Source organism: Xenia sp. Carnegie-2017, unplaced genomic scaffold, assembly GCF_021976095.1.
Source record: "Xenia sp. Carnegie-2017 unplaced genomic scaffold, XeniaSp_v1 HiC_scaffold_6, whole genome shotgun sequence".
NCBI classification, from domain to species: domain Eukaryota; kingdom Metazoa; phylum Cnidaria; class Anthozoa; order Malacalcyonacea; family Xeniidae; genus Xenia; species Xenia sp. Carnegie-2017.
Window position 1 is genome coordinate 9434650 of NW_025813526.1, and position 26927 is coordinate 9461576.

At 36.4% G+C, this 26927-nt stretch overlaps 1 protein-coding gene and 1 long non-coding RNA gene across 2 annotated transcripts in view; one reads left to right on the plus strand and one right to left on the minus strand.

Annotated features, from left to right (window-relative positions):
• Positions 1–26927, minus strand: part of LOC124458515 — a 65911-nt gene that overhangs the window by 13915 nt on the left and 25069 nt on the right. Inside the window, exons 3-4 of the mRNA XM_047008507.1 lie at positions 7919–8050; positions 7325–7423 (exon numbers count right to left, since the gene is read on the minus strand). Of these exons, the coding sequence (XP_046864463.1) occupies positions 7325–7423; positions 7919–8050 (231 nt within the window). The remainder of the gene's footprint in view (positions 1–7324; positions 7424–7918; positions 8051–26927) is intronic.
• Positions 22240–22631, plus strand: LOC124458517. Its single transcript, XR_006953243.1, has 2 exons — positions 22240–22274; positions 22481–22631. It is a non-coding gene; the product is annotated as an uncharacterized LOC124458517 (long non-coding RNA).

Genomic DNA, 26927 nt, shown 5'->3' on the forward strand with positions numbered 1-26927 from the left:
AAGGACTGGAAGAGTGTAAAGTCTAAATACGACCGAATATATGTTGCCATTACAATAATACTAGAAAGAAGCTTTTCACACTGCGATAATACATGGTTAAAAGTTTAAACATGCCATGTTGAAGATATATTATATTTGCTGGCGGATCATTCATTTAAAACATAGTTTGTATCGCTATGTTTGCTTTCATTTTTGAAAAATCGCACAGACTTCTTAGTTGTCAAAGTGGAACGTATCAGATTCGAGCGTTCACACGACAACGGAACGTATCGGATTTGTTTTTATACCACTTCCACTGCGGAGTCAAATCGCTCCGGAAAACGATATAAAGCGTATCGAATTTCAGCGGAGCCGTATGAACGCAAGGCCTATCTGGTACGAAAAGTAATCCGGTGTCTAACCAAGCCGGTATCGTGTGAACAGGGCCTGAGAAAGACTTATTCTTTTATGTTATCAAGAATACTATATTGAAAGCGTTCAACCCGAGCTAATTCCCTCGCGGCGCACAGATCCTGCTTAATATATCGTACAAAAAAGGCCGTGTAATTTTTTTTGGCATTCTCCATTTATTTTTACAATATCATACCTAAAAATTGCTTTAATCTGCAGTAGTACTTTGATCAAAGGTTGTTGAAGTTCTCTTGCGCTTATTAATTTAGGGAAGAGTACATTCATTTGTTGACTTTTCTAGGGGGTATGACCTAGAGTCTCAATTGACCATAGCTTATTTTTGATGACATTCAGAAACAAACAGATCATATTTCAGAAATGCAAGATTTTGAATATCTCGTTCTAGGACAGCATTCAGGCAACTGGTATTTTCTACTGTCGTAAATTGTCATGTCAAATTATGTAGAGTGTGACTGTGTCATATTATAGATTATAAGATATAACGGATATTAAATTGATGTAAAATACTATAGTCATGTTAAGAGAACACTTCCACACTGCAATGCGTCATTGCGGTAGGATGTAGGTAGAAACGGAATGGCAAAGTTGCGCGTCATATGTAAACGCCCAAAATCCACTTCGGAATAGTTATACATAAATATAGCTTGCAAGCGTTGGCTCGGGAGTTCGGAAAAGTTGTAGTTATTGGTGTATGAACTGGTCATACAAATTTGATGAATTAGAGTTGTATTGCAGAAGGCAATAAATTTCGAAAACGCAGTTCTAGGATTGACGTTTGTCCGTAATCTTAACGAGATCAAATTTAATTATTCCGTATCGCGAAGAACCAACGCTTGGAACGTAAAATCGTGCAAAACACTGTAAATATCTTATTGAAGTGTTAAAATTATATATTCAAAAATACAGTCCCATCGTTAGTGTGAAGTTTTAGAACAGTGAACCAGCACTTCGCGCAGATTGTGCGAAACGTGGTCCTTCGAGCCAGAAATAGTAGCAGAATTCAAGAAGAACACAAAAATAGAATACAGGGTTGTTCACGATGTCAGAGCTGACCAGAAAACGACAGTCAAGGAGTGGGCACAAATCGTACGCCACAAAAGTTGTGAACAAAATAAGAAGTATGGTAAACGATAATGCGCCGTTAAGGAAAGTCGAACTGGAACAAATGCGACTTGTACTAGTACAGAAATTAGATACCATTTTGAAGTTGGACGATGAGACTCAGAGCTTGTTAGAAAAAGATAAAGATGTTGCGGCAGATATTGACGGCTCATCGGATTACGGCTGCGAAGTATTATGCGCTTGGCCGAAATTAACGTTGCGCTGAGCACGATAGAGACAAACAAGCGAAATGAGAAGCTCGCCAACACATTGGCAAGTACGGTATCCAGTGGAGCATGCTGTAGAGTAGAGCTACCTAAACTGGAGGTGAAAAATTTTTCGGGCAAGTTACAAGATTGGCGGGAATTCTGGGACTCTTTTGAAAGTTCAATTCACAACAACGACAGATTGTCTGAGGTCAACAAATTCACCTATCTGAGAGAACTGGTGGAGGAGCCGTCGATGTCAGCAATTTCGAGATTTGCTCTGACTTCGATCAACTATGCAGAAGCCCTGAAGGTGTTACAACGGAGATACGGGAACAAAGTGATGGTGCAAAGGGCACATGTTAATGATATGATGAATCTAAAGCCCGTGTACAACGAGAATGATACGACGAGGCTGCGCAAGTTCTTTGACACCGTGGAAACAAATTATCGAGGAGACGAGGCGCTCGGTGTAAAGGAGGAGACGTACTGCGAGATACTCGTGCCCAATCTTCTAAAAAAAAAACACCGGACTCATTAAAACTGACGATTGCAAGGGGAAGAGACTACTTAGAGTGGGGAATGAAAGATTTTGTCGACGCGTTGCAAGTTGAAGTGGAGCTGCGAGAATGCCACAAGTTAGCAGTTGCGGAGAAGGATGAAGATCAACGAAGAAGACGTCGTGAATCAGGAACAGCTAGGAGATTGTTTGCCAGCCACAACAACCGATTGTTTTGTGCTTTCTGCTGTGGGGAGCACAAAAACGAAGAGTGCAAGAAGATAACAGGGCGGACAGAACGTATGCAACTTCTTCGTAAGTTTAAGAGATGTTTTATTTGTCTAAATAAAGGTCATTTAGCTAAAGATTGTCGTGCACGTACTAAATGTTTTGTATGTGGGGAGGGTCATCATGTATCTATATGTGACAAAGGAAAGAAGGATGAAAAACAGAGTGGTAGCGCAGAGAAAACAGAGCAGGTAAATGTGAGTAACGTGCATGTGAGTACAAAGACTAGGGTAGCCTTGCAGACTTCGCAAGAATTCTTGTAGGTCAGAATAGGAAGAGAGTACGAGAGCTTTTTGACTCGGGAAGTGAGAAGTCTTTCGTGACAAACAGGGCAAAACAAGATGCGAAGCTTAATATAGCAAGGCGGGAATGGATAGAGGACAACAAATTTGGTGGTGGAACAAATGAAGGTAACATGACAGAGGTCGTCAATTGCGAAGTCGCATCAGTTAGGAGTAATTGCAAAATTCGTTTTAAGGCATTAGTGGTTCCACGTATTTGTACGGTAAAAAATGAGCATATTGAGGTTGATAAGGAGCAGTATTCTCATTTGAAAAATTTGTTTATGTCAGATGTAAGTTTGAAGCAAGAGATTTTGAAGTGGATGTTTTGATAGGAGCAGATAACCTTTGGGCTTTTCAGAAAGGAGAAATATTTAGGGGCAATAAGGATGAGCCAGTTGAAATTGACACTTGTTTAGGATGGGTTGTAAGCGGTCCACTGAAAGGGAGCTTGAAAATCAAAAATGCCCATGTTAATTTAGATTCGCAGACTGCAACGCAGAATACAAACAGCATAGACAGGCATGTGAACAAGTTGTGGAATTTAGAAATACTTGGGGTCAGGGAAACTGACGATGTGTACGAAGCCTTGTTAGATAAAATTGAGTTTAATGGGCATAAGTACTCTGTTAAATTGCCGTGGAAGCAAGGTCATGGGCATTTACCAAGTAACTATGCCAATAGTTTAGCACGCATGGAAGGGCAAATTAAGCGCTTGTCGAATGAGCCTGATTTGTTAAAGAATATGATAAAATTATCGGGGATCAACTAAAAACGGGAGTCATTGAAAGGGTTGACGAGTCAGAACCGGGGATGAATGTTCATTATCTTCCCCACCAAGCGGTGATACGTATCGAAGCCAAAACAACTAAGCTAAGAATAGTGTATGATGCATCATGAAAGGAGGGTAAGAAAGGGACTTCCTTGAATGACTGTCTTCATGTAGGACCATCATTAACACCGTTGTTGTTTGATATATTAATCATATTTATGGAGAACAGAGTGGCCTTGGTAGGAGACATAAAGAAAGCATTTTTGAACGTAGAGGTAGACAAAGCAGACAGGGACTATTTAAGATTTCTGTGGGTTAGAGATGCGACTAATGCTAATTTAGAGGTTGTTGTTTACAGGTTTTGTAGAGTAGTGTTTGGATTAAATGCTTCGCCATTTTTACTCAACGCCACGCTCAGGCATCACATAGCGCAATTTGTAGAATCACATCCAGTGCTTGCTCAAAAATTGGATGAAGGATTTTACGTTGATGACTTAGTTTCGGGGGCAAAAGCGCACACAAAACGTTCGATTTATATGAAAAGGCGAAATATAGAATGTGTCAAGGCGGTTTTAAGTTAAGGAAATGGATAAAAAATGACGCAAACGTGCGAGCGCTTACAGAACAGCGTTGAATGGGTGAACAATGGTGTGAACAGATGATGAAACATTCACACAGTGGAGTTTGAGAGTCCAAAATAACGATGATTACGCAAAAGTTTTAGGTATAAGCTGAGATTGCGACAATGATCTGTTCATGTTAGACCTGCTAAAGTTTGTAGGAGACTTGGGTGACAAGAAGTTAACTAAACGAAACCTGCTGAGCGCACTAGCAAAGATATTTGATCCGCTGGGATTAATTAGCTGCGTAATAGTTTCGATGAAAATCTTGTTTCAGCAGTTGTGCGTTGAAAAGATTGATTGGGATGACGAGACAAGCAGAAAGTACGTCGATCTATACACTAAATGGCTTGAAGATCTAAACCGTGTTAAGACTATTAAGCTAAAAAGATGCATCTATAGTGGTGTGAAGGCCAAAATTCAATCTTGTGAACTTAACGGGTTTGGTGATGCAAGCGAGAAAGCGTACTGCGCGCTAGTATATTTTGTTTGTCGCACGAGTGTTGGAGTCTTAGTGAAATTGTTAACGGCAAAAACTAGGGTTGCGCCGCTGAAGAAGCTTACTATACCGCGCTTAGAGCTAATGTCCGCGCTGATGTTAGCAAAGTTAATGGAATCTGTGCGGAAAGCTTTAGTAGGCGAAGTAGGGAAAATAGAAGCAAGTTACATGTTAGATAGTATTACAGTATTATATTGGATTCAGAATCGCGGTGAGTGGAAACAGTTAGTTAGACATAGAGTAAATGAAATCTTAGCAATAACACTGAAGAAGAAGTGGGAAAATTGTCCAGGAATGGAAAATCCCGCTGATTTAGGAAGCAGGGGAGTGTTTGCGTGGAAGATACAAGAGCAATCAATTTGGTGGACAGGACCAAGGTGGCCGAGTAGCGTAGAAAGAGAGTGGCCGCAATCAGAGGTAGGCGTAACAGAGGAGAGTAAAGAAGAAGAAAAGCGAATGGCGGAATGGTAGTAGGAGAGAAGGAATCAGAACGTGAATGGACAGTAGGGTGGAATGTAATACGGCATGGGAATGGAATGGAATGGAAGGGGAACATGGAAGGAATTGGGAGTCAGGAGATAAGTAAAGCAGAAAACTTCGGTTGAAGGCTTGACAAGACAGGCTAAAGAAGGAGGATAAGTTCAAGCAGTTAGAGATACAACTTAAGGTAGTAGAAGATGAGGGGCTACTAAAATGTCAGGGTAGGCTAGCAGAATCAGACTTGGAAGAGGAAACGATGTTTCCAATCTTATTACCAAAGGAAGGTAGATTGACGGAATTAATAGTTGAGCATTGCCACAAAAAGGTACATCATAGCGGAGTTAGGGTAACTTTAGCAGAGATAAGGTCATGGTTCAGGATTCTACAAGGCAGACAGAAGGTAAAATCAAGTCTCAACAAATGTGTCGTGTGTAAGAAATTAGAGAGTAAACCATACAATAGACCTGACGAAGCAAACCTTCCGGCATTCAGAGTAGAGCAAGCGGAACCATTTTTGAAGACAGGGGTAGATTTTGCTGGACCACTATTTGTAAAGAATACATCAGGGGGGCAGACAAAGTATACCTCGCATTGTTTTCCTGTTGCCTAACTAGGGCCATATATTTAGACTTAGTTAAAGATTTTTCTGCGGATGAATTCATGAGATGGCTTGGACGATTGTCAGCTAGAAGGTGGACCCCGTCATTAATGGTATCAGACAATGCAAAAACATTCAAAGCAACAGTCAAGACTTTAGAAAACCTCTATAATAATGCAAGTGTGCAAGGGTATTTAGGAAACAATAGGATAGAGTGGAAATTCAATCTAAAAAGAGCTCCCTGGTGGGGTGGATTTTTTGAAAGGATGGTTAGGTCAGTAAAGAGGTGCTTGATATAGGTATTAGGAAATGCTAGGTTGACAGTTGACGAGCTACTGACAGTGATGGTAGAAGTTGAGGCTAAATTAAATTTTAGGTCATTGACTAATACGTACGACAAGGTGGGTGGTGAACCAATAACTCGTTCGAATTTGGTAACAGGAAGAAGTTTGTTTTCCATGGCAGACGAAGGGTCTGGTGAAGAGGAGTGTGATGAGGGTTACTGTAAAAATGGTATCAGTATTTGAGTAAGAAAAAAATGCATTTATGGAATAGGTGGCGTAAAGAGTATTTGGTTGGTTTAAGAGAGTTTCATAAGCAGGACAAGGACAATGCCATTAGGGTTGTGGATAAGGGAGATGTCGTGACTGATTATGAAGATAATGTCAAAAGAGGAAATTGGAAGTCAGGTGTAATAGAGGAGTTGTTTTTCGGGAGAGATTGGGTGGTAAGAGGAGCTAAGGTCAGGATAGTTAAGAACGGTAAAGTCATTCACCTCAATCGTTCCGTCCAAAAGCCCTTTCCTACCGAGTTAAAGCACGATTAAATTGAATGTGAGCGTAAAGAGAATGAAAAAGAGATGAGAGGAATGGAGGCAGAACATGAGGGTAGAAGCATGAGAGCCACTGCTCTTGATTCTGTATGGAAGACACAGAATATGCTTGATTAGTGGGACTAATCAAGGTGGGGAGTGTGTTGTAAATTGTCATGTCAAATTATGTTGTGTGTGACTGTCATATTATAGATTATAAGATATAGCGGATATTAAACTGATGTAAAATAGTATAGTCATGTTAAGAGAACACTTCCACACCGTAATGTGTCATTGCGGTAGGATGTAGGTAGAAACAGAATGGCAAAGTTGTGCGTCATATGTAAACGCCCAAAAGCCTCTTCCGAATAATTATACATAAATATAGCTTGCAATCGTTGGTTCGGGAGTTCGAAAAAGTTGTAGTTATTGGTGTATGAACTATTCATACAAATTTGATGAATCAGAGTCGTATTGCAGAAGGCAATAAATTTCGAAAACGCAGTTCTAGGATTGACGTTTGTCCGTAATCTTAACGAGATCAAATTTAATTATTCCGTATCGCAAAGAACCAACGCTTGGAACGTAAAAACGTGCAAAACACTGTAAATATCTTACTGAAGTGTTAAAATTTATAATCAAAAATACAGTCCCATCGTTAGTGCGAAGTTTTAGAACAGTGAACCAACACTTCACGCAGATTGTGCGAAATCTACTATTGCTATTCAAACTTTTAAAATGTTTTTGCTAAAGTTTACCTGAGTAAAATGGTTGCCACGTTTTGTTTTTCCATCGTCCAAAATTCTCATTAAGACATTGACAAGTCTTTTTGCATTTTGTTTCATTTATTAGACTGCCTGTATTAATTACACAAAGTAGAAAGAATACATTAGAATAAGTAAAACTATTAAACGATTTATTCCAACTACTTAAAATCATGGACACAATAACATTATCATAAAGGTCAAGTTAATGACAACTAATGTTGATTTTAATATTTTGAAATTAATTTATAAAAATATAAAAGTCATTAAAAGATCAAAGAGAACCACCTATCATCTTTTGCAAGAAAAAAGAAAGAAAAAAAAACGTAAACGAATATGAAAGCAAAAACGAAAACAAAAAATGAAAACAAAATTCTTTCAATATGAGATTCTATGAAAATTAAATATCGTCAAATAAACATTAGAACAATGGAGATCGATAGAAAGACGTTGTTAAGAAAATGTTAATAAAAATCTTTGCAATGAATGTTAAAAGTTTTACATTTCAAAGCTTTAGAATTAGGTATGTTTTGTAGTTTGCATAGCAAAGCAAAGAAATTAAAGAAAATTGAAAAATGTTATAACTACCTGTTTGTTTTGATGCACACTTTTTCAAGTGTACTTTGAACTCAATATTATCTGCAGCTTTAAGACGTTCATGAATATGTTGACTTACGTCCCCAATTATACCACTGGGTTGATCTCGGCCTTCACCGTTTCCTTTAAAATACATCATATTTTGAGTGGAGATTAAAACAAATTGATCTTTATAAAAAGGGAATGAATTACTCTGGCAAGTTTCTTAAGGCTGGCGTATTATTAATTATATTGGAAAAAATTAGTTTTGGGATATAAGTCGCCTCGTACGCAAAAGATTTTGGAAGATCATGAAAGGTTGTGTGAAAAAACGGGATAAAAATAAGATGATAGACTATTGGTAACAAGTACGTAAAGGCTTTTTATTATTAAATATAAACCGTTTCAATGTAAGTCATTGAACTGTAAATAAGGTTATGTGTATGAAAGTAGAATCTCTTGCGTTTTCGTCTGTTGTAAACTAAAACTTTGAATTATTAGAGGTGTAGCTATGAAGGTAAATTTAATAGAAATAAAAGAAATATTTACTTGTATACGAATGATGCACTATTTTATGTTACAGCATGATACTGTCAAACTTAACACAAAAAGTAATTAACACGAAATTCAATAATCATTCATGATGTGTGTTTGTGAATGATAACTAATAATAGTCTAAGAAACCGTTTATATCTTCTTCTAGAGGTATCCAATTTTTTACCTTTATTATATTTTGCTTCAAAGAGATTTATGTCTGATAAATTTATTATCCAAAGTTATAACTGATTCTAATCTATTTTCAAGTTGCTAGCCAAGTGCTTGCTTGATTCTAAAGTAAGGATTGTAACGCAAGTCACCTGCACTATGTAGCTAAAATTTTATTCAAAGACTACAAATGCTTGCATTTTTATACATGGGTTATTAAATTTTTAGATGCAAATATATAGACTGATTTTTTTTTTGTATTCTATTCTGTACATTCCACTGCATAACACAAACACGCACTCACACACATTTCAAATTCAAACTGTTTTGTGATTGTTAGAACTTCTTTCCTCGGTAATAATCATGAAAGGTAAAGACCTATTTTTGGTCTTTTAACCAGTGTAAAATGAATGTAGTGATATAAAAATTTTATTTTCTTCAAAATATTCTTTACAACTCTGAACTACCTTTAAAGAATAATTTCTTAATTATCGCTCAAATTTGCTAATCAATGAACCTTTCCTAATCAATAATGCTGCCAAAGAATTTTGCTTAAATAACCCCGTGACGAAAAATTGAGTCATCATTTTATTGCATTTTTATAAAATATAGAGTTAATTAAAAACTCTTGCCAAATTTTAACGAAAAATTCTATCATTATCCAGGTTTTTTCTGCATTCAAACCTGCAATTTTATGGCCGCAAATAAAAAATTGGATTAAAAAACGGGACATTTATCCGATATGAAGACGTTGTTTACTTAAGGAAATTGTTCCCGGCACAACAATTAAGATTACAAAATACACACAATGCAACGAGTGCGCTAATTGGTCTAGAGCTGTGTTTGCAATAGCCTGAGCAAAATACATATGTGCTCACCAATTAAATCGATCAAAACAATCAATCAGTCAAAGAGAATTTGCAAATCATTCATGAAAACATTTTAGCGGAAAAATGAAAATGTTTGTCTTTTTGCATTATTTTATTTTATAAAAGAACTAAAAGATGTTTTTCGTGAATGCACTGGCTTATGCAAGCCTTGAAGATGTTTGTAAGAACCACCGAGCATGTGCGACCCTTGACCTCCAGTCTCGGGCTTGCACTGATCTGCTCTCAAGTTCCTTAAAGGTCTCCTCCATTTGCATAATCTTATGCTAACACAATAAACGTCTTTTATTTCTTTATTGAAATGCTGTGCGCTTGAGCCTCATAGTATGAAATTTAAAGATACTTTTAAGATTTTTGGCAGTCTATTTTTTAAACTATGACATTTGACAAAAGTTCAGAAACAAATGTAGACTCTAAATCGTTTTCTTAGCCGTCTCTTAGCGCAAACACTAACACAGACGAACAAAAATTTGGTAAAGCTTGCGTTTTTTTTATCAAACCTGTAGGCTCCAGCTACTTGTATAGAGCATATGGAATATTAACAACAGTTAATTACACGAACGACAGTAAGGGGAAGAATTAAAAACTATGTATACAATTATCTGCAAAGAAACCAACCCATACTTGGTAATTTTGTCTGTATATAGAGTCAATTGTATGGTGTTTTGCTTAGTGTTCTGTAGATTATTGTATAAATACTAGAGTACTTACAAGCTTTGTACGTGTATAAAATGCAGCAACAGGAACTTAGCATATGAAACATAGCGAGTGTCTTTGTTATTTTAAAAACTGTGCCATGCAAAAAAAATGATGGTGGAGAAAATGGATGGTAGATGTTTCATTGAGAACCCTGCCTTGGAACAAGTATGTTTGGAAATTAATTTGGATGCTGAAAACTTCTGGTTGAAATTATAAAACAAACTCCAAAATATGCAAGAACTACACAATCTTTTTTACTAAAAGGAAAACAACTGAATTCAAGTATATAATCAGAGGCAAGGTATTGAATTTGCATTTTGGTAATATATGTAACAAATAGTATATAAAAGACTAGTAGTCAGGATATTAGGGCTACACTAATAGACTAGTGGTCAGGCTACAGTGGAAGTTAAATACTGTTAGTTTAAACATGACTCAGACATATAATTAAAATTTGTCTATATTGGGTGGGTATTCTTACTGAATTTTTTAGTCGAATTGAATGCAATGTGTCTTTTATTGACTCAGAAAATGTTAATTGTAAATCAGAACCATTATACTATTTCTTTCTATTTTTGCATATACTCAAAAAAGGAACTAAGTACCGTTTTAAACTCCTAGTGTAGTCCCGACCTAGCCCGACCACTAGTTTATACGCAAAAGCCCTAAAAAGTCTTTAAAAATTCTCCATTAGCTGCCATTGCTTTAAATACTATTTTCTACTCATAACACCAAGAAGCAAGTTTAAAACCTTGCCTCGGATTACATAGTTGAATTCTGTTTCTTTCCTTATGTTTCTTCCCTTGTTTTATTATTCAATCATGCAGTTTTTAGCAACAAATTTATATTTTAAACATACTTGTTCAAAAGAGAGATATACTTATATCCTTTTAAGAAGACACGATCTATTGAAGCGGTTTATTTTCTTTGCTTTTCCACTGAATCCCCCTTTCAAAACTCATACTACAAAGAAGCCTATTGGATGACAGAAGAATTAACACACACGAATTCAACAAAAAAACCCTCCCAAGAAAGTGTTTCTACAAAATTCACACACACGCTGCACCATGAAAGAAACCAACAAACCAGAATATACCTACTCGTACTCCACGTTTATGAAAAAAAACTAACCCAATTGTGAATATTATCACACTGCACATGCAAACAATTAGTTGAAGCTGGAAAATAAAACAAGGACTTGGACCGCTTACAGGAAAAAGGGAGTTGTTGCAAATGGGAGCTATATATAGTCTGGCAAAGGCTGAAAATGCCCAGTGTTTTAAAGGAATGGCAGGGATTTTTCAAAAGAAAACTATAATGAGATGCATAAATCAAAATACGCAAAATGAAAGCTCAAAATAATACGAACTGTGACGCAAAAATGCAAAAATATGGAGCTCGTCAAGCAAAATTTGAATTGTAAAATACTTTTAATCAGGGGCGGATCTAGGATTTTTCAAACATCAGTCGTGAAACGTCGGAGGCGTTCCGCACTTGGGGGGTGGGGGGGTCTGAGGCATTCTCCCCTGAGAAATTTTGAATTTCAGAGCCTTGAAAATGCCATTTTAAGCGTTTTAGAGCAATACAAAATGTATTTTGTGGGCATCGTTTTTGCGCAAAAACTACACATTTTGCTTACGTTTTTTCAAATATAAATATGAAGTGAACAATAGTTGAATGTTTTGCCAAATATTTAGTTTCATTGTCGTGCCAAATATATGGCTCATTAGCATGTCTAGGAAAGTAAAATTTATTTCACAATACTGCTATTCAAAAACAGATATAGTCTTTCAAAATTTCTACCAAGTTGTCAGGCATAGACCCCCTAGAGACCCCCCTTCAAACTTCTATGTAATGAGTTAAGTTAGAAATTTGGTACTACAAGTGACAGTTCATAGATATAGAAAAGCTCAGACTTCAAACTATGTAAGTTTATTGTAACCCTTCACCCATCTTCACATAAGTGCCAGCAAATTCACCTTTTGAGAAAAAACTCAAAATTTTTTTCTGCCAAAGATTAAGCAAAAATTATCACAGTGAAAATTTGCAGTTAAGGACAGCTTAATGCCATAAATGTTTACTAGGCATTTCACTAGACTATTATCTTCTGTAAGGTGTGCTATATAGCAATCACTAGTAGCATTGCATTTGCAAATACAAACAGAATGTAACCAACATGTCTTTAATTTTGTAATTACATGAATGCTAAAATTGGTTCATGTGTCATGCTTACTGGTTATGATAAATATCTTTTCATAAGATCAAAGCTTGTTTAAATGTAAATCTGAAATAATTTAGTTTAGAAATTATAATGATCATCAGAAAAATTACCTAGTGATCATGAAAAATATTTTGCTGTTTTGCCAAATTTCATGGTTTATCTGCATACATAGGAAGACATTTTTACTTTATAGAAAATGCTTTTCACACATCAATAGCCCTTTGGAATTTATGGCAGACAATCTGGTATGAGCCCTAGATTAACACACCTTTACATCTCTACATGTGGTGTTCAGTTAGAACAGGGGACAATATGTGACATTGGACATCATTTCATGTATGTGAAATACTCAGGTTTAATACCATTCCAGTCAAATTGTAAAAATAAAAAGCTTCATGGATCAGAAGACTCAAAATCACAGGTTATAGTAAACAGCTTCTCATGTAATCAATGTTAGTTTTCTCAAATCTTAAACAATATGTAGAATAACTGTCCAATGATTGAATGATCAATGATCATAAACTGAAAAGCCCCAAACATTTGTTTACGATAAAGTAAATAATAGTATGGCGCCTTACGGCTACAGACGTTTTGTCCATTGAAATATATTTTCAGGAATGTAGGATTTCGCTGCCATATAACGGTCACGATTCCCCAAGCACTAAAGAAATCATAGCTAAAAGTCCTTCGGCAACAACAATATTAGAAGCATCAATCTGCTTACCATACGTCATATTGACATAAATCGCATCGCACACTCACATAAATTGACTTTGATATTACTACATTCATGCATACACTTCACTTGTCCTTTACTTACGATTTTCGATGTATATTTCTGCTGATAAAACTCAAAACAATGTTCGCTTTCTTTTGAACATCAATGACTGAAATGTCGCTCGCGAGATCGTTTTTGCCAAGCATTTACAATTTATCCATAAATTTTTCGCCATCTTGAAAAATTTCACAGTTTGGACAGCAGCATTCATGTTAATATATGAATTTGTACAAGTTTCCATAAATTCCATCTGATTGTAGTTTAGTTTCTATCATGCTTATAAAAATTACTATGAAACGATCCAACATTCTATTCAGACAGTGAGCTTGACTATGTTAGTTCAGTTAGCTATCACTCGAAATCCGTCAAACCAATAACAATAAAACAAAAATTAAAATGAAACAATTGTAAGATAGCAATTGGACTCCCTTATACGTCCGGCCACCCTATTATCAGTCGAGACCATCCCAGACTGTCCACTGATCTGGCCATTGTTCAATAAAATAAGCGTTTTTGGCGTTCATAGACTCCTTTATCCGTCGAACCAGTCAAGCCACCCCGCTTATCAGTCGGTTTTTCCTGGTCAATTAAAATTCAACTGATCTGGTTACCAACGATATATTTATTGGATTAGTCATTAGTTTTCAATAATAGATAAAGCTGGATTTTTATCACGAAGTAAATGCGATAATAAAGTAAGAATAATTAATGAATTTAATTAATATGAATAGGTAATTTTTAAATTTCAAACGTCAGTCGCGCGACGGATTTGACATAATCTAGATCCGCCCTGCTATCAATCACATAATTTTTCAATGCAACCATGCCAGGTTTTATATACGCAATGGTAATATGCGTGTCTCTGACAATCTTGGAAAACTTTTGAAGAATGCACTTTGGTGATGGCAAAGATGCAAGGACCTTCACTTAGATGTTGCACTTCAATGTTTTAAACAGATTCAACATGCTTCCAATCGGTGAATAATAAACAATTGGTCAGTTGCATGAAGATCGCCCTACGGCGTAAAACTCCCAATAAACAGCAAAATCTTGTTTATTTTATTTTATTTTATTTGAAAAAATTCAGGAAAAATACAGACTCATCCCGAAAAGCCTGATTAGTGATTGCCTACTCTTCAGGGGATCTTTCCCTGAAGTTTAAAGTTTATAAGTTTAAATATTGGTAATCTAGGCATTTAATATATAAAAATGAGAGATTCTCCGGATTTTATAAAACGATTTTTTTTTAGCTTTCGACTGGTTGCTTCGAGCTTTCATCAGAATGAGGAAACATTATTAACAATTGCGTTTAGTTTCTTGACATTTAGATAGTCTAATTAGATTAGCAGGTGGATTAATGTGATTGGATGGAGTGGAATGCGTTGCCATTGGTTTTGGTGTGTTGTGAATATGATCAATGTTACTATTATTATAGTGTAATGTTGTGGTTATGGTGCTGTTTGTATTTCTTTTGTCCTTTTTTATTTTGTTTTGGGAATATGATGGGTATGTAGTATGTCTGTTTCTTGTGTCGTTTTCTTTACTGTACAAAGCTTCTTTAAATTCGCGTGCATGTTTAGACTGTGCGCGTCCAAGTACGTTAGTATCTGTCCAGTCGAATGTGTGGTTGTTTCCGTGGGTATGTTTATAAACTTCACGACATATGGGATAGATATTCTCAAAAGAACAAGAAAATTGGTATTACTCCCACGCAAAGAGTCATCAACATTGGAGCAGCTTAACTTCCTACACAAATGCAAACAACAACAAATTCTACCAAACAGCGTCAACTACCGACCACCATTAAGAACAAATCACGCTCAATAAATTGCACAAACAAACGGCCGCAGTATGTTAAATGTCCTCATATCAGATGTCTACAACCACTTACGTATCAACCGGCATAAACTACAAGAACATCAAGAAACCGAAACAAGTGAGACGCAAAATCCATTAATGAACCATTAAATAAGCATTATGCACATATAGCACAAAACGGCATCACGAACTTCATCGAAAATTACAAGAATCAAGATCTTACAAGCAACTCCATCCCAACACAAACGAATATCTCACAAACATTTCAAGCAAACCACTAACCGAACAACAAACTAACATTTTAAACAAAGGAATAAATTACAACATTAAAGGCGCGAACAAACTTGAATACTTTGACGACTTAGAATCCGCTTTAAAGTACACCAACTTAACAGACCAAATAACCTCTGCCATAAACCACCAGTCACGCCAAACAACGAAGAACTACTAGCACTTCAAAACTTACGAAACGACGATGAAATAAACATACTACGAGGTGAAAAAGGATGCAAAACAGTTTTCATGGACAGACCAGAATACATCGACAAAGACAAAACCCTCCTACAAGACACCACCCCCTCTTAACGTCTCCACGTAGACCCCAGCAAAACGACCACCAAACGCATCAACCTGAAACTGAAACAACTAAAAGACGAAAAGAAAATGACCGAAAACGACTACACAAGAATCCGACCCAATGACGCATCCACCGCAAAATTCTATGGACTACCATAAATCCACAAAGAAAGCAACCCGCTTCGACTTATCGTATCCCTTCCAGGATCACCATCGTAATTACCCTCGTATGAACTTTTAAAGTATCTTAAACATATTCTCTATCTATTAGTCAAAAATTCACCTCACATCAACAGAAATGCCACCACTCTCCTCGCCAGTATTGAAAGTATTAAACTACGACCAGACGAAATCATGATATCCTACGACGTGACATCACTGTTCACATTCATACCAATAGACATAGCCAAACAAATTACAAACGAACTACTTACAAACGACAAAACTTGGAAATACAACACAACTAGACAAAAACGACATTCTAGACTTACTCAACCCTTGCCTCTCTACTGAATTCTCCTTCCAAAGCACATACTACAGACAAATTTCAGGCACACCAATGTTGTCACCACTATCCACCTTCCTCTCAGAAGGCGTCATGCAACACTTCAAACACAATCAGTCACAAACAACACAAACATCAAACTATGGAAAAGATATGTCGACGACATCTTTGCCATAGTCAAGAAAGGCAAAACTGAGCAAATCCTACACACCATAAACAATACTACAAAGAACATTACCTTTATAAAGACGAAGAGCACGACAATCAACTTACTTTCCTCGACATCCTACTAACCAGAACAGATGACGGTAAACTAAACTCACAAGTATACGCAAAACCACCCACACATACTAAATACTCGATTTCAACAGCAATCACCCAACACAATACAAAATTAGCAACATTTTAACACATTTTAACTGGATAAACAATCATTGTAACACTGAAGATGCAAAGAAAACAGAACGCAACTACTTATACTCTAGTAATTATACTAAAATAAATTACCCTAGAAACTTCATAAACAAAACAATAAACAAAACACAAAACAAAATAGAAACCGATAAAAGCAACAAGAAACCGGACGAAACAGTAAAACTCGTCACATTACCATTTATAAACGGAACATCAGAAATGACTGCCAGACTTCTTCGATCATTTAATATTAACGTCGCCCACAAACCTACACAAAAACTAAAATTGTGTTTCACCAAACATAAAGACAAAACATTAATTTATGATGCACCTTACACAATCTATATGATACGATGTGAAGACAGCTCATAGCAATAAATAGGACAAACATCAAAGAAAATCGAAACAAGACTCAAAGAACACAAAAACGCCATAAAACGACGAGATCCGAACTCACTACCGGCAGAACATACCCACGGAAAAAACCACAAATTCGACTGGATAGAAACTAAAATACTCGGACGCGCACGGATTCAACACGCACGCGAATTTAAAGAAGCTTGGAACAGTGGGGACAACGACACAATAAACAGACATATCGACATACCTAACATATACTCACGACTAAAGAAAAAGGACGAAAAAACTACAAACAGCACCAAAACTACAACATAACACTCTAATAATATTAAACCGATCATATTCACAATACACCAAAACCCATGACAACGCATTTCACTCCATCCAATCACATCAATCCACCTGCTAATCTAATTAGACTATCTAAGCGTCTACAAGCTAAAAGGAAGTGTAAATAATATTTTATCATTCCGATGAAGGCTCGAAACAACGAGTTGAAAGCTCAATAAAAAACATTTTAAACAATCCTTTATTTATACATTAAATATGCCTGGATTACCAGTCTTTAAACATGTATATATACATAAATATGCAAAGCTCACCTTTATTGGTTTGAGCACTGTGGTGAATCAACTGCCTGAAGATCGCCCTACGGCGTGAAACTCTGAGTAGCGACAGCAAACAATTGTCCATTTTATTTTATTTTAGTTCATTTTATATATATATATATATATATATATATATATATATATATATATATATATATATATATATATATATTATGGATAATATTCCTGGATAAAGAGCGCTCAATATTCTATGTATTAGAAGAGCGTAAGATAAATGAACTAAAATAAAATGGACAATTGTTTGCTGTCGCTACGGAGTTTCACGCCATAGGCGATCTTCAAGCAACGCTGTCTGCCCTACGGCGTGAAACTCCAGTAGCGACAGCAAACAATTGTCCATTTTATTTTAGTTCATTTTATCTTACGCTCTTCTAATATATAGAATATTGAGCGCTTTTATCCTTTATCCATAATATATATATATATATATATATATATATATATATATATATATATATATATATATAGGAAGTTTATAATTTTGAATTTCCGTATAAAACAGTGCTCGATGCCCGAGAGCAGAGCGTAAATATTATAAGAAGAAGAAAATACACAAAACTACAATTTCATCCTGACAAGCCTGTTTCGTGATTGCTCACTCTTCAGGGGATTTAATGAATAAAATACTTAAATGCTTAAATATATATACAAGATGATGACGGAAGCTAGTGTATTAATCAAGGTGTATGGTTTCAAGTTAGATGACGGAAGTTACAGTATTAATTACGGTGTATGGTTACAAATTACATAGGAGTGTTTTGGATCTATGGCGACAAGAGGAAATAAGTTCGTTGCGTTTATTGAGGGATGATTGGATGGTTGGTACAGGATGAAGAATTTTCTTTGAGGCAAAGGTTGCATCTTTACTGGTGCTGTTGTATGGTTTGCTGTGTGTAATGATGTTCCATGAGATGTCGGTTGATATTGGTCTTTAAGGGTCCAAATGTGCTTACTGAGCTCGGTCGAGTTTCGTAGTTTTTGTGGCGGAAAGAGGCAGTGGATTTCTATGTCTAGTCTTAAATTCGTTTTCTGTAAGTCCAATGTACGTCTAGTTGTGTTATTGTCTTTGCGTTTTACAGTAGCTTGGTAAACAACGGATGACTGCAGGCAATTTCCGTTAAGTGGGCAGTTTTGTTTTCGGCAGTTGCATGTTTTGTAAGTGTCTTTTGTTCGCGGTGTTGTCGTTAGTTTTGTCTGATGTTCTCAGTATATGTTTGTTATGGTTGTTGATTATTTGTTCGATATTGTTCATGCAGCTGTAGCTGAGTTTGATGGTGTTACGGTTGAATATTTTCCTGAGTTTATGGTCTATGGGGAAGTGTTTGTCGATTGATGAAATGAATTTGTGGCCGATGTTCGTGTAGACGTTTTTGCTGAATGGAGGGTTGTACCAAAGTATATTTTGTCGAAGTCTGTTTTTCCGTTTGGTAGTAGCATCTGAGTCGAATTTTAGTGTGTATCGGTATCCGTTTTCGTCGAGTGCTTTTTGGTATGGTGCAGTTATTTGGTCAAATGATGCTTTGTCGGATGATAGTGAAGATAGACGTTTGTTGACGGCGCCGGGCATGTTCTTCGTTATGGTTGGTGGATGGTTGCTTTCGCTGTGGACGTATTGCAGAGAAGAGTTGGGTTTTGTGTAAGGGCGATATGAAAAATTGTTAAGATTGAAGGTGATGTCAAGGAAGTTGATGATTTTTTTGTTTGCTTCAATATTTATGCGTAGTCCATTGTTGTTGAATATCCGGCATATTTCCTTTTTAATGTTCTCAGTTTCTCGTGGTGTGGTGTTTGAAATGGCAAGTCCATCGTCTCGATAAAGTCCTATGTCTGTTGTGATGTTTTGTAGTTGAGAAAGGAGGCAGCTTCCTACGAGTTCGCATGTATCAGCTCCGTCAAAGCTACCCATTGTGACGTCGAATGTAGAGTTATATTTTTTTTGCCAGGGTTGTTTGTTGTGTATAAGGAATGAATTCTTAGCGTGTATAATGATTTTTTCGGCGTTTGTGATGTTGTCGTAGGCTGGAGAATCCAGTGCTTTGTTTAGTAGGTCTTCATTAATGCATGGATAAAAGTCTACGATGTCGAAGGATATGAAGGTGACGTTTTTTTTGTGTTTGATAGATTTGAACCACTGGATCACTACCATGAAACACGAAACGAAGCTTCTAATCGCTGCCGACAAAACAACAAATTTCTACAAACTAGACAAGCCAGCATACTACGACCTTCTTGAACAAAACATCACAAAATCATACAAGAAATCGAACGCCGACACAATAAAAGCCATCCACACCGAAGACAAAAACATCACATCACGACTTGGTATATCTGACAGAGTAGCTTCTACACAACAAACAACCCTGGCAAAAAAAATATAACTCTACATTCGACGTCACAATGGGTAGCTTGACGGATGGAGCTGATGCGAACTCGAAGCTGCCTCCTTTCAACTACAAAACATCACAACAGACATAGGACTTTATCGAGACGATGGACTTGCCATTTCAAACACCACACCACGAGAAACAGAGAACATTAAAAAGGAAATATGCCGGATATTCAACAACAATGGACTACGCATATATTGAAGCAAACAAAAATCATCAACTTCCTTGACATCACCTTCAATCTTAACAATTTTCATATCGCCCTTATACAAACCCAATTCTCTGCAATACGTTCATAAAGCAACCATCCACCAACCATAACGAACATACCCGACGCCGTCAACAAACGTCTATCTTCACTATCATCCGACAAAGCATCATTTGACCTGAAATAACTGCACCATACCAAAAGCACTCGACGAAAACGGATACCGATACACAAATTCGACTCAGACGCTACTACCAAACGGAAAACAGACTTCGACAAAATATACTTTGGTACAACCCTCCATTCAGCAAAAACGTCTACACGAACATCGCCACAAATTCATTTCATCAATCGACAAACACTTCCCATAGACCATAAACTCAGGAAAATATTCAACCGTAACACCATCAAACTCAGCTACAGCTGCATGAACAATATCGAACAAATAATCAACAACCATAACAAACATATACTGAGAACATCGACAAAACTAATGACAACACCGCGAACAAAAGACACTTACAAAAACATGCAACTGCCGACAAAACAAAACTGCCCACTTAACGGAAATTGCCTGCAGTCATCCGTTGTTTACAAGCTACTGTAAAACGCAAAGACAATAACACAACTGAGACGTACATTGACTTACAGAAAACGAATTTAAGACTAGACATAGAAATCACACTCCTCCGCCACAAAAACTACGAAACTCGACCGAGCTCAGTAAGCACATTTGGACCCTTAAAGACGGCAATATCAACCACGACATCTCATGGAACATCATACACACAGCAAACTATACAACAGCACCAGTAAAGATGCAACCTTTTCCTCAAAGAAAAATCCTGTACCAACCATCAAATCATCCTCAATAAACGCAACGAACTTTTTCCTCTTGTCGCCATAGATCCAAAACACTCCTATGTAATTTGTAACCATACACCGTAATTAATACTCTAACTTCCGTCATCTAACTTGAAACCATACACCTTGATTAATACACTAGCTTCCGTCATCATCTTGTATATATATTTAAGATTTAAGTATTTTATTCATTAATCTCTTGAAGAGTGAGCATCATGAAACAGGCTGTTGGGATGAAATTAGTTTTTGTGTATTTTCTTCTTCTTAATAATATATATATATATATATATATATATATATATATATATATATATATATATGATGAGAAAAAGAAAATACATAAAAAACTACAATTTATCCTGACAAGCCTGTTTCGTGATTTCTCACTCTTCAGGGATAATATTAAATGAATACAAAGCATGTGCTAGATATATATACAAGAGGAAGTTAGGTTAAAAATTGAGATAGAATTACATAATATATTGAGTGTACGATTACAAATTACATAAAAGTGCTTTGTGTCTATGGCGACAAGAGGAGATAAGTTCGTTACGTTTGTTGAGTGATGATAGTTGTGGTTGGTAGGTGATGAAGAGTTTTCTTCAGGCATAGGTTGCATCTTTGTTGGCGCTGTTGTACGGTTTGCTGTGAGTAATGATGTTCCATGAGATATTGTGAGCGATGTTGTTGTCTTTAGTGTCCATATGTGTTTGCTGAGTTCGGTGGAGTTTCTTAGTTTTGTGGCGAAAAGAGGCAGTATGGTTTCTGTGTCGAGTCTTAAATCGTTTTCTGTAAGTCCGATGTAGGTCTCAGTTGTGTTATTGTTCAAACGTTTAACAGTTGCTTGGTAGATGACAGATGATTGTAGGCAGTTTCCGTTAAGTGGGCAGTTTTGTTTTGACGGCAGTGTGCATGTTTTGTTTGTGTATTTTGTCATTGATGGTGTCATTAGTATTGTCAGGTTCTCTCAATATGCGTTTGTTATGGTTATTAATGATATGCTGCATATTGTTCATGCAGCTGTAACTTAATTTAATTGTGTTGGTTAAATAGTTCTGAGTTTGTGGTCTATAAGTGCTTCAATTAGTGAAATGAATTTGTAGCCGATGTTTGTGCTGACGTTCTTGCTGTATGGTGGGTTGTATCAGAGTATGTTATTTCTAAGTCTGTTTTTCCGTTTCGTAGTAGCGTTTGGGTCATATTTCAGCTGGTAATAATATCCATTTTCGTCAAGTGCTTTTTGGTATGGAGGGATTGCTTGGTCGAATGATGCTCTGTTGGATGATAAGGATGAAAGGCGTTTGTTAATGGTATCGGGTATGTTCTTTGTAATGCTTGGAGGATGGTTGCTTTCGTGGTGGATGTATTGCAAAGAGGTGTTGGGCTGTAAGGTCGATGGAAGAATTCTTTAGATCGAACGTAATGTCGAGGAAGTTAATGACTTTTGTTAGCTTCGATAGTGATACGCAATCCGTTGTTGTTAAATACGCGGCATATCTTTTTAATTTTTTCTGTTTCTTTAGGTGTTGCTTTAGTAATGGCTAGTCCGTCGTCGCGATAGAGTCCTATGTTAGTAATGATGTGTTGCAGTTGTGAGAGTAGATAGCTTCCTACGAGTTCGCATGTTTCGGCGCCGTCGAAGCTGCCCATTGTCACGTCGAATGTGGAGTTGTATTTTGCCATGGTTGTTGGTTGTGAATGAGGTATGAGTTCTGGCATGTATGATAATGTTTCTCTTGGTTTGTAATGTTGTCGTAGGTTGAGGCGAATTCAAGTGCTTTGTTTAAGAGGTCTTGGTTGATAGACGGGTAGAAGTCTACAATGTCGAAAGATATGAAATTGTGATTTTGTTTGTGTTTGATGGAGTTGAACCACTTGATGGCAGATGACGAGTTTTTCCATTGGTTCAGCGAAGTGCTTTTATGATATTGTTGTTTATTCTGTCAAGTATTTTTTTTTTTAATTTTTCCAATGTTGATTTCGCACTGGGCTGGGATTAGTCGTAACGTGGCTTATTTTAATTGCTGATAGCAGATATTTTGTCCGGATGGCTTGTATTATGCCGATTCTTGTATGATTTCGTGATATTGATTTTGCTTGTCTATTGTAGATTGGTTTTGTCGAGTGCGATAAGTAGCTTTTTTCGTGTTTGATGGCTGTGATGTTGTCTTTTATTTCAGTGAGAAATGCGTTGAGTACTTTTTAAAATTTTACTGATTGCATCATCTTCATCATGTCGTTTTCAAATTGTTTTCGAATAATGATAAGGATTCTCTGGATTTGTTTTAAATTTTTATTAAGCTTTCAACTCGGTGCTTCGAGCCTTCGTCCGAATGTGACAATATATTATTTACAAAGATTTTGTAGGCGTTTGGAGCGTCTGATTGGTGGGTTAGTATTTGAGTTGATATTATTGGATAGTATAAGATGCGTTGTCATGGTTTCGGGTATATCGATTACGTTAATGAAATTCGAGTGTTTTATTTTAGTCGTTGTGGTATTAGTTTGTTGTTTTGGTTTTGTCTTTAGTTGTGAATAGATGATGGGGATGTCAATATGTCTGTTAATTGTGCTGTTGTCTTTGCTGTGCCATGCCCCTTTGAATTCTCGTGCGTGTTTTGTCTGTGCGCGTCCAAGAAGTTGTGTTTTTGTCCAGTCAAATGTGTGGTTGGTATCGTAGGTATGTTCTGCTGGTAGTGATTTTGGGTCGCGTCGTTTGATGGCATTCTTGTGTTCAGTGAGTCTTGTTTCAATTTTCTTGGATGTTTGTCCTATGTACTGTTTGGGGCAATCTTTACATGGTATCATGTAGACCGCGTTGGTTGTGTCGAATGTCGTTGTTCGGTCTTTATGTTTAGTGAAGTATGATTTGAGTTTGTGTGTTGGTTTATGTGCGACGTTTATTTTGAATGGTCGGAGTAGTCTTAATGTCATTTCTGATGTTCCGTTTATATATGGTAATGTCACTATTTTTACTGGTTCGTCTGTATCTTCGTTAGGTTTTTCCGTTTGTGGTTTGTTGTGTATTTTGTTTAATACTTTGTTGATAAAGTTTCGTGGGTAATTGTTGTTTATGAATGTAGAGTATAAGTGGTTGCGTTCATTCTTCTTGGCTTCTTCTGTATTGCAGTGTGTTTTAATCCTGTTAAAGAGAGTTCGTATGCAACTAATTTTGTGTTGTGTTGGGTGATTGCTATTAAAGTTGAGTATTTGGTCTGTGCGTGTATTTTTGCGGAACACTTGTGTGTTTAATGTGCCGTCATGTGAACTGGTAAGTTGAATATCTAGGAAGGTAAGTTGTTTGTTCTGTTCTTTGTCCATGGTGAAGGTTATGTTCTGTGTGGTGTTGTTTATTGTGTGTAGAATGTGTTCTGTTTTGTCTTTTTTGACGATAGCAAAGATGTCGTCAACAAATCTTCTCCATAGTCTGATGTGTGCGTTGTTGGTGACTGACTGCTTTTTCTTGGTGTTGCATAACAGCTTCTGCAAGGAAGGTGAATAAAGGAGAACCAATTGGTGTTCCTGAGATTTGTCGGTAATATGAATTTTGGAAGGAGAATTCAATGGAGAGGCAGAGCTCGAGCAGGTCGATGATATCGTCTTGGTCTAGTTCGGTTGTGATTTTCCATGAGTTGTTGCTAGTAAGTAGCTCGTTCGTGACTTGTTTGGCTATGTTTAGTGGTATGGATGTAAAAAGTGACACTACATCGTAAGATATCATGAGTTCGTCTGGTTTTAGTTTTACATTTTTAATATTGGTGAGGAAAGTTGTGGCATTTTTGATAGTATGATGTGATGATTTGACTAGTGGGTGCAGAATATTAGAAAGATATTTTGATAGTTCATACGTGGGAGATCCAGGAAGAGATCCGCTACGACTAATTGACATCTTTGCTATCGTCAAAAAAGACAAAACAGAACACATTCTACACACAATAAACAACACCACACAGAACATAACCTTCACCATGGACAAAGAACAGAACAAACAACTTACCTTCCTAGATATTCAACTTACCAGATCACACGACGGCACATTAAACACACAAGTATTCCGCATAAATACACACACAGACCAAATACTCAACTTTAATAGCAATCACTCAACACAACACAAAATTAGTTGCATACGAACTCTCTTTAACAGGATTAAAACACACTGCAATACAGAAGAAGCCAAGAAGAATGAACGCAACTACTTATACTCTACATTCATAAACAACAATTACCCACGAAACTTTATCAACAAAGTATTAAACAAAATACACAACAAACCACAAACTGAAAAACCTAACGAAGATACAGACGAACCAGTAAAAATAGTGACATTACCATATATAAACGGAACATCAGAAAGGACATCAAGACTACTCCGACCATTCAAAATAAACATCGCACATAAACCAACACACAAACTCAAATCATACTTCACTAAACATAAAGACCGAACAACGACATTCGACACAACCAACGCGGTCTACATGATACCATGTAAAGATTGCCCCAAACAGTACATAGGACAAACATCCAAGAAAATTGAAACAAGACTCACTGAACACAAGAATGCCATCAAACGACGCGACCCAAAATCACTACCAGCAGAACATACCTACGATACCAACCACACATTTGACTGGACAAAAACACAACTTCTTGGACGCGCACAGACAAAACACGCACGAGAATTCAAAGAGGCATGGTACAGCAAAGACAACAACACAATTAACAGACATATTGACATCCCCATCATCTATTCACAACTAAAGACAAAACCAAAACAACAAACTAATAACACAACGACTAAAATAAAACACTCGAATTTCATTAACGTAATCGATATACCCGAAACCATGACAACGCATCTTATACTATCCAGTAATATCAACTCAAATACTAACCCACCAATCAGACGCTCCAAACGCCTACAAAATCTTTGTAAATAATATATTGTCACATTCTGACGAAGGCTCGAAAGCTTAATAAAAAAAAATTTAAAACAAATCCAGAGAATCCTTATCATTATCATATATATATATATATATATATATATATATATATATATATATATATATATTGATGAGAAGAAGAAAATACACAAAAACTACAATTTCATCCCGACAAGCCCGTTTCGTTATTTCTCACTCTTCAGGGGATAATATTAAATGAATACAAAGCATGTGCTAGATTATATATACAAGAGGAAGTTAGGTTAAAAATTGAGATAGAATTACATAATATATTGAGTGTACGATTACAAATTACATAAAAGTGCTTTTGTGACAACCACAACTATCATCACTCAACAAACGTAACGAACTTATCTCCTCTTGTCGCCATAGACACAAAGCACTTTTATGTAATTTGTAATCGTACACTCAATATATTATGTAATTCTATCTCAATTTTTAACCTAACTTCCTCTTGTATATATATCTAGCACATGCTTTGTATTCATTTAATATTATCCCCTGAAGAGTGAGAAATCACGAAACAGGCTTGTCGGGATGAAATTGTAGTTTTTGATGAAATTGTAGTTTTTGTGTATTTTCTTCTTCTCATCAATATTTACGCTCTGCTCTTGAGTATCGAGCACTGTACTTACGGAGATTCAAATAAACAAAACTTCCTATATATATATATATATAGGAAGTTTATAATTTATGATTTTCCGTATAAAACAGTGCTCGATGCCCAAGAGCAGAGCGTGAATATGTGTAGTGGTGTTGAGAAACCACCAAGACTTTCAGTAACAAATGATCTCTGACTCCCAGAATCCAACAAAACCCTTACTCGTCCCGACCTACTACCAACCAGTTTTGCTTGTGCAGTTTGCAAAGCAACATTGCATATCCTTGTGGTGTTGGTGTTTTCTCAACACCACTACACATATATATATATATATATATATATATATATATATATGTATTATTATGGATAATATTCCTGGATAAAAGAGCGCTCAATATTCTA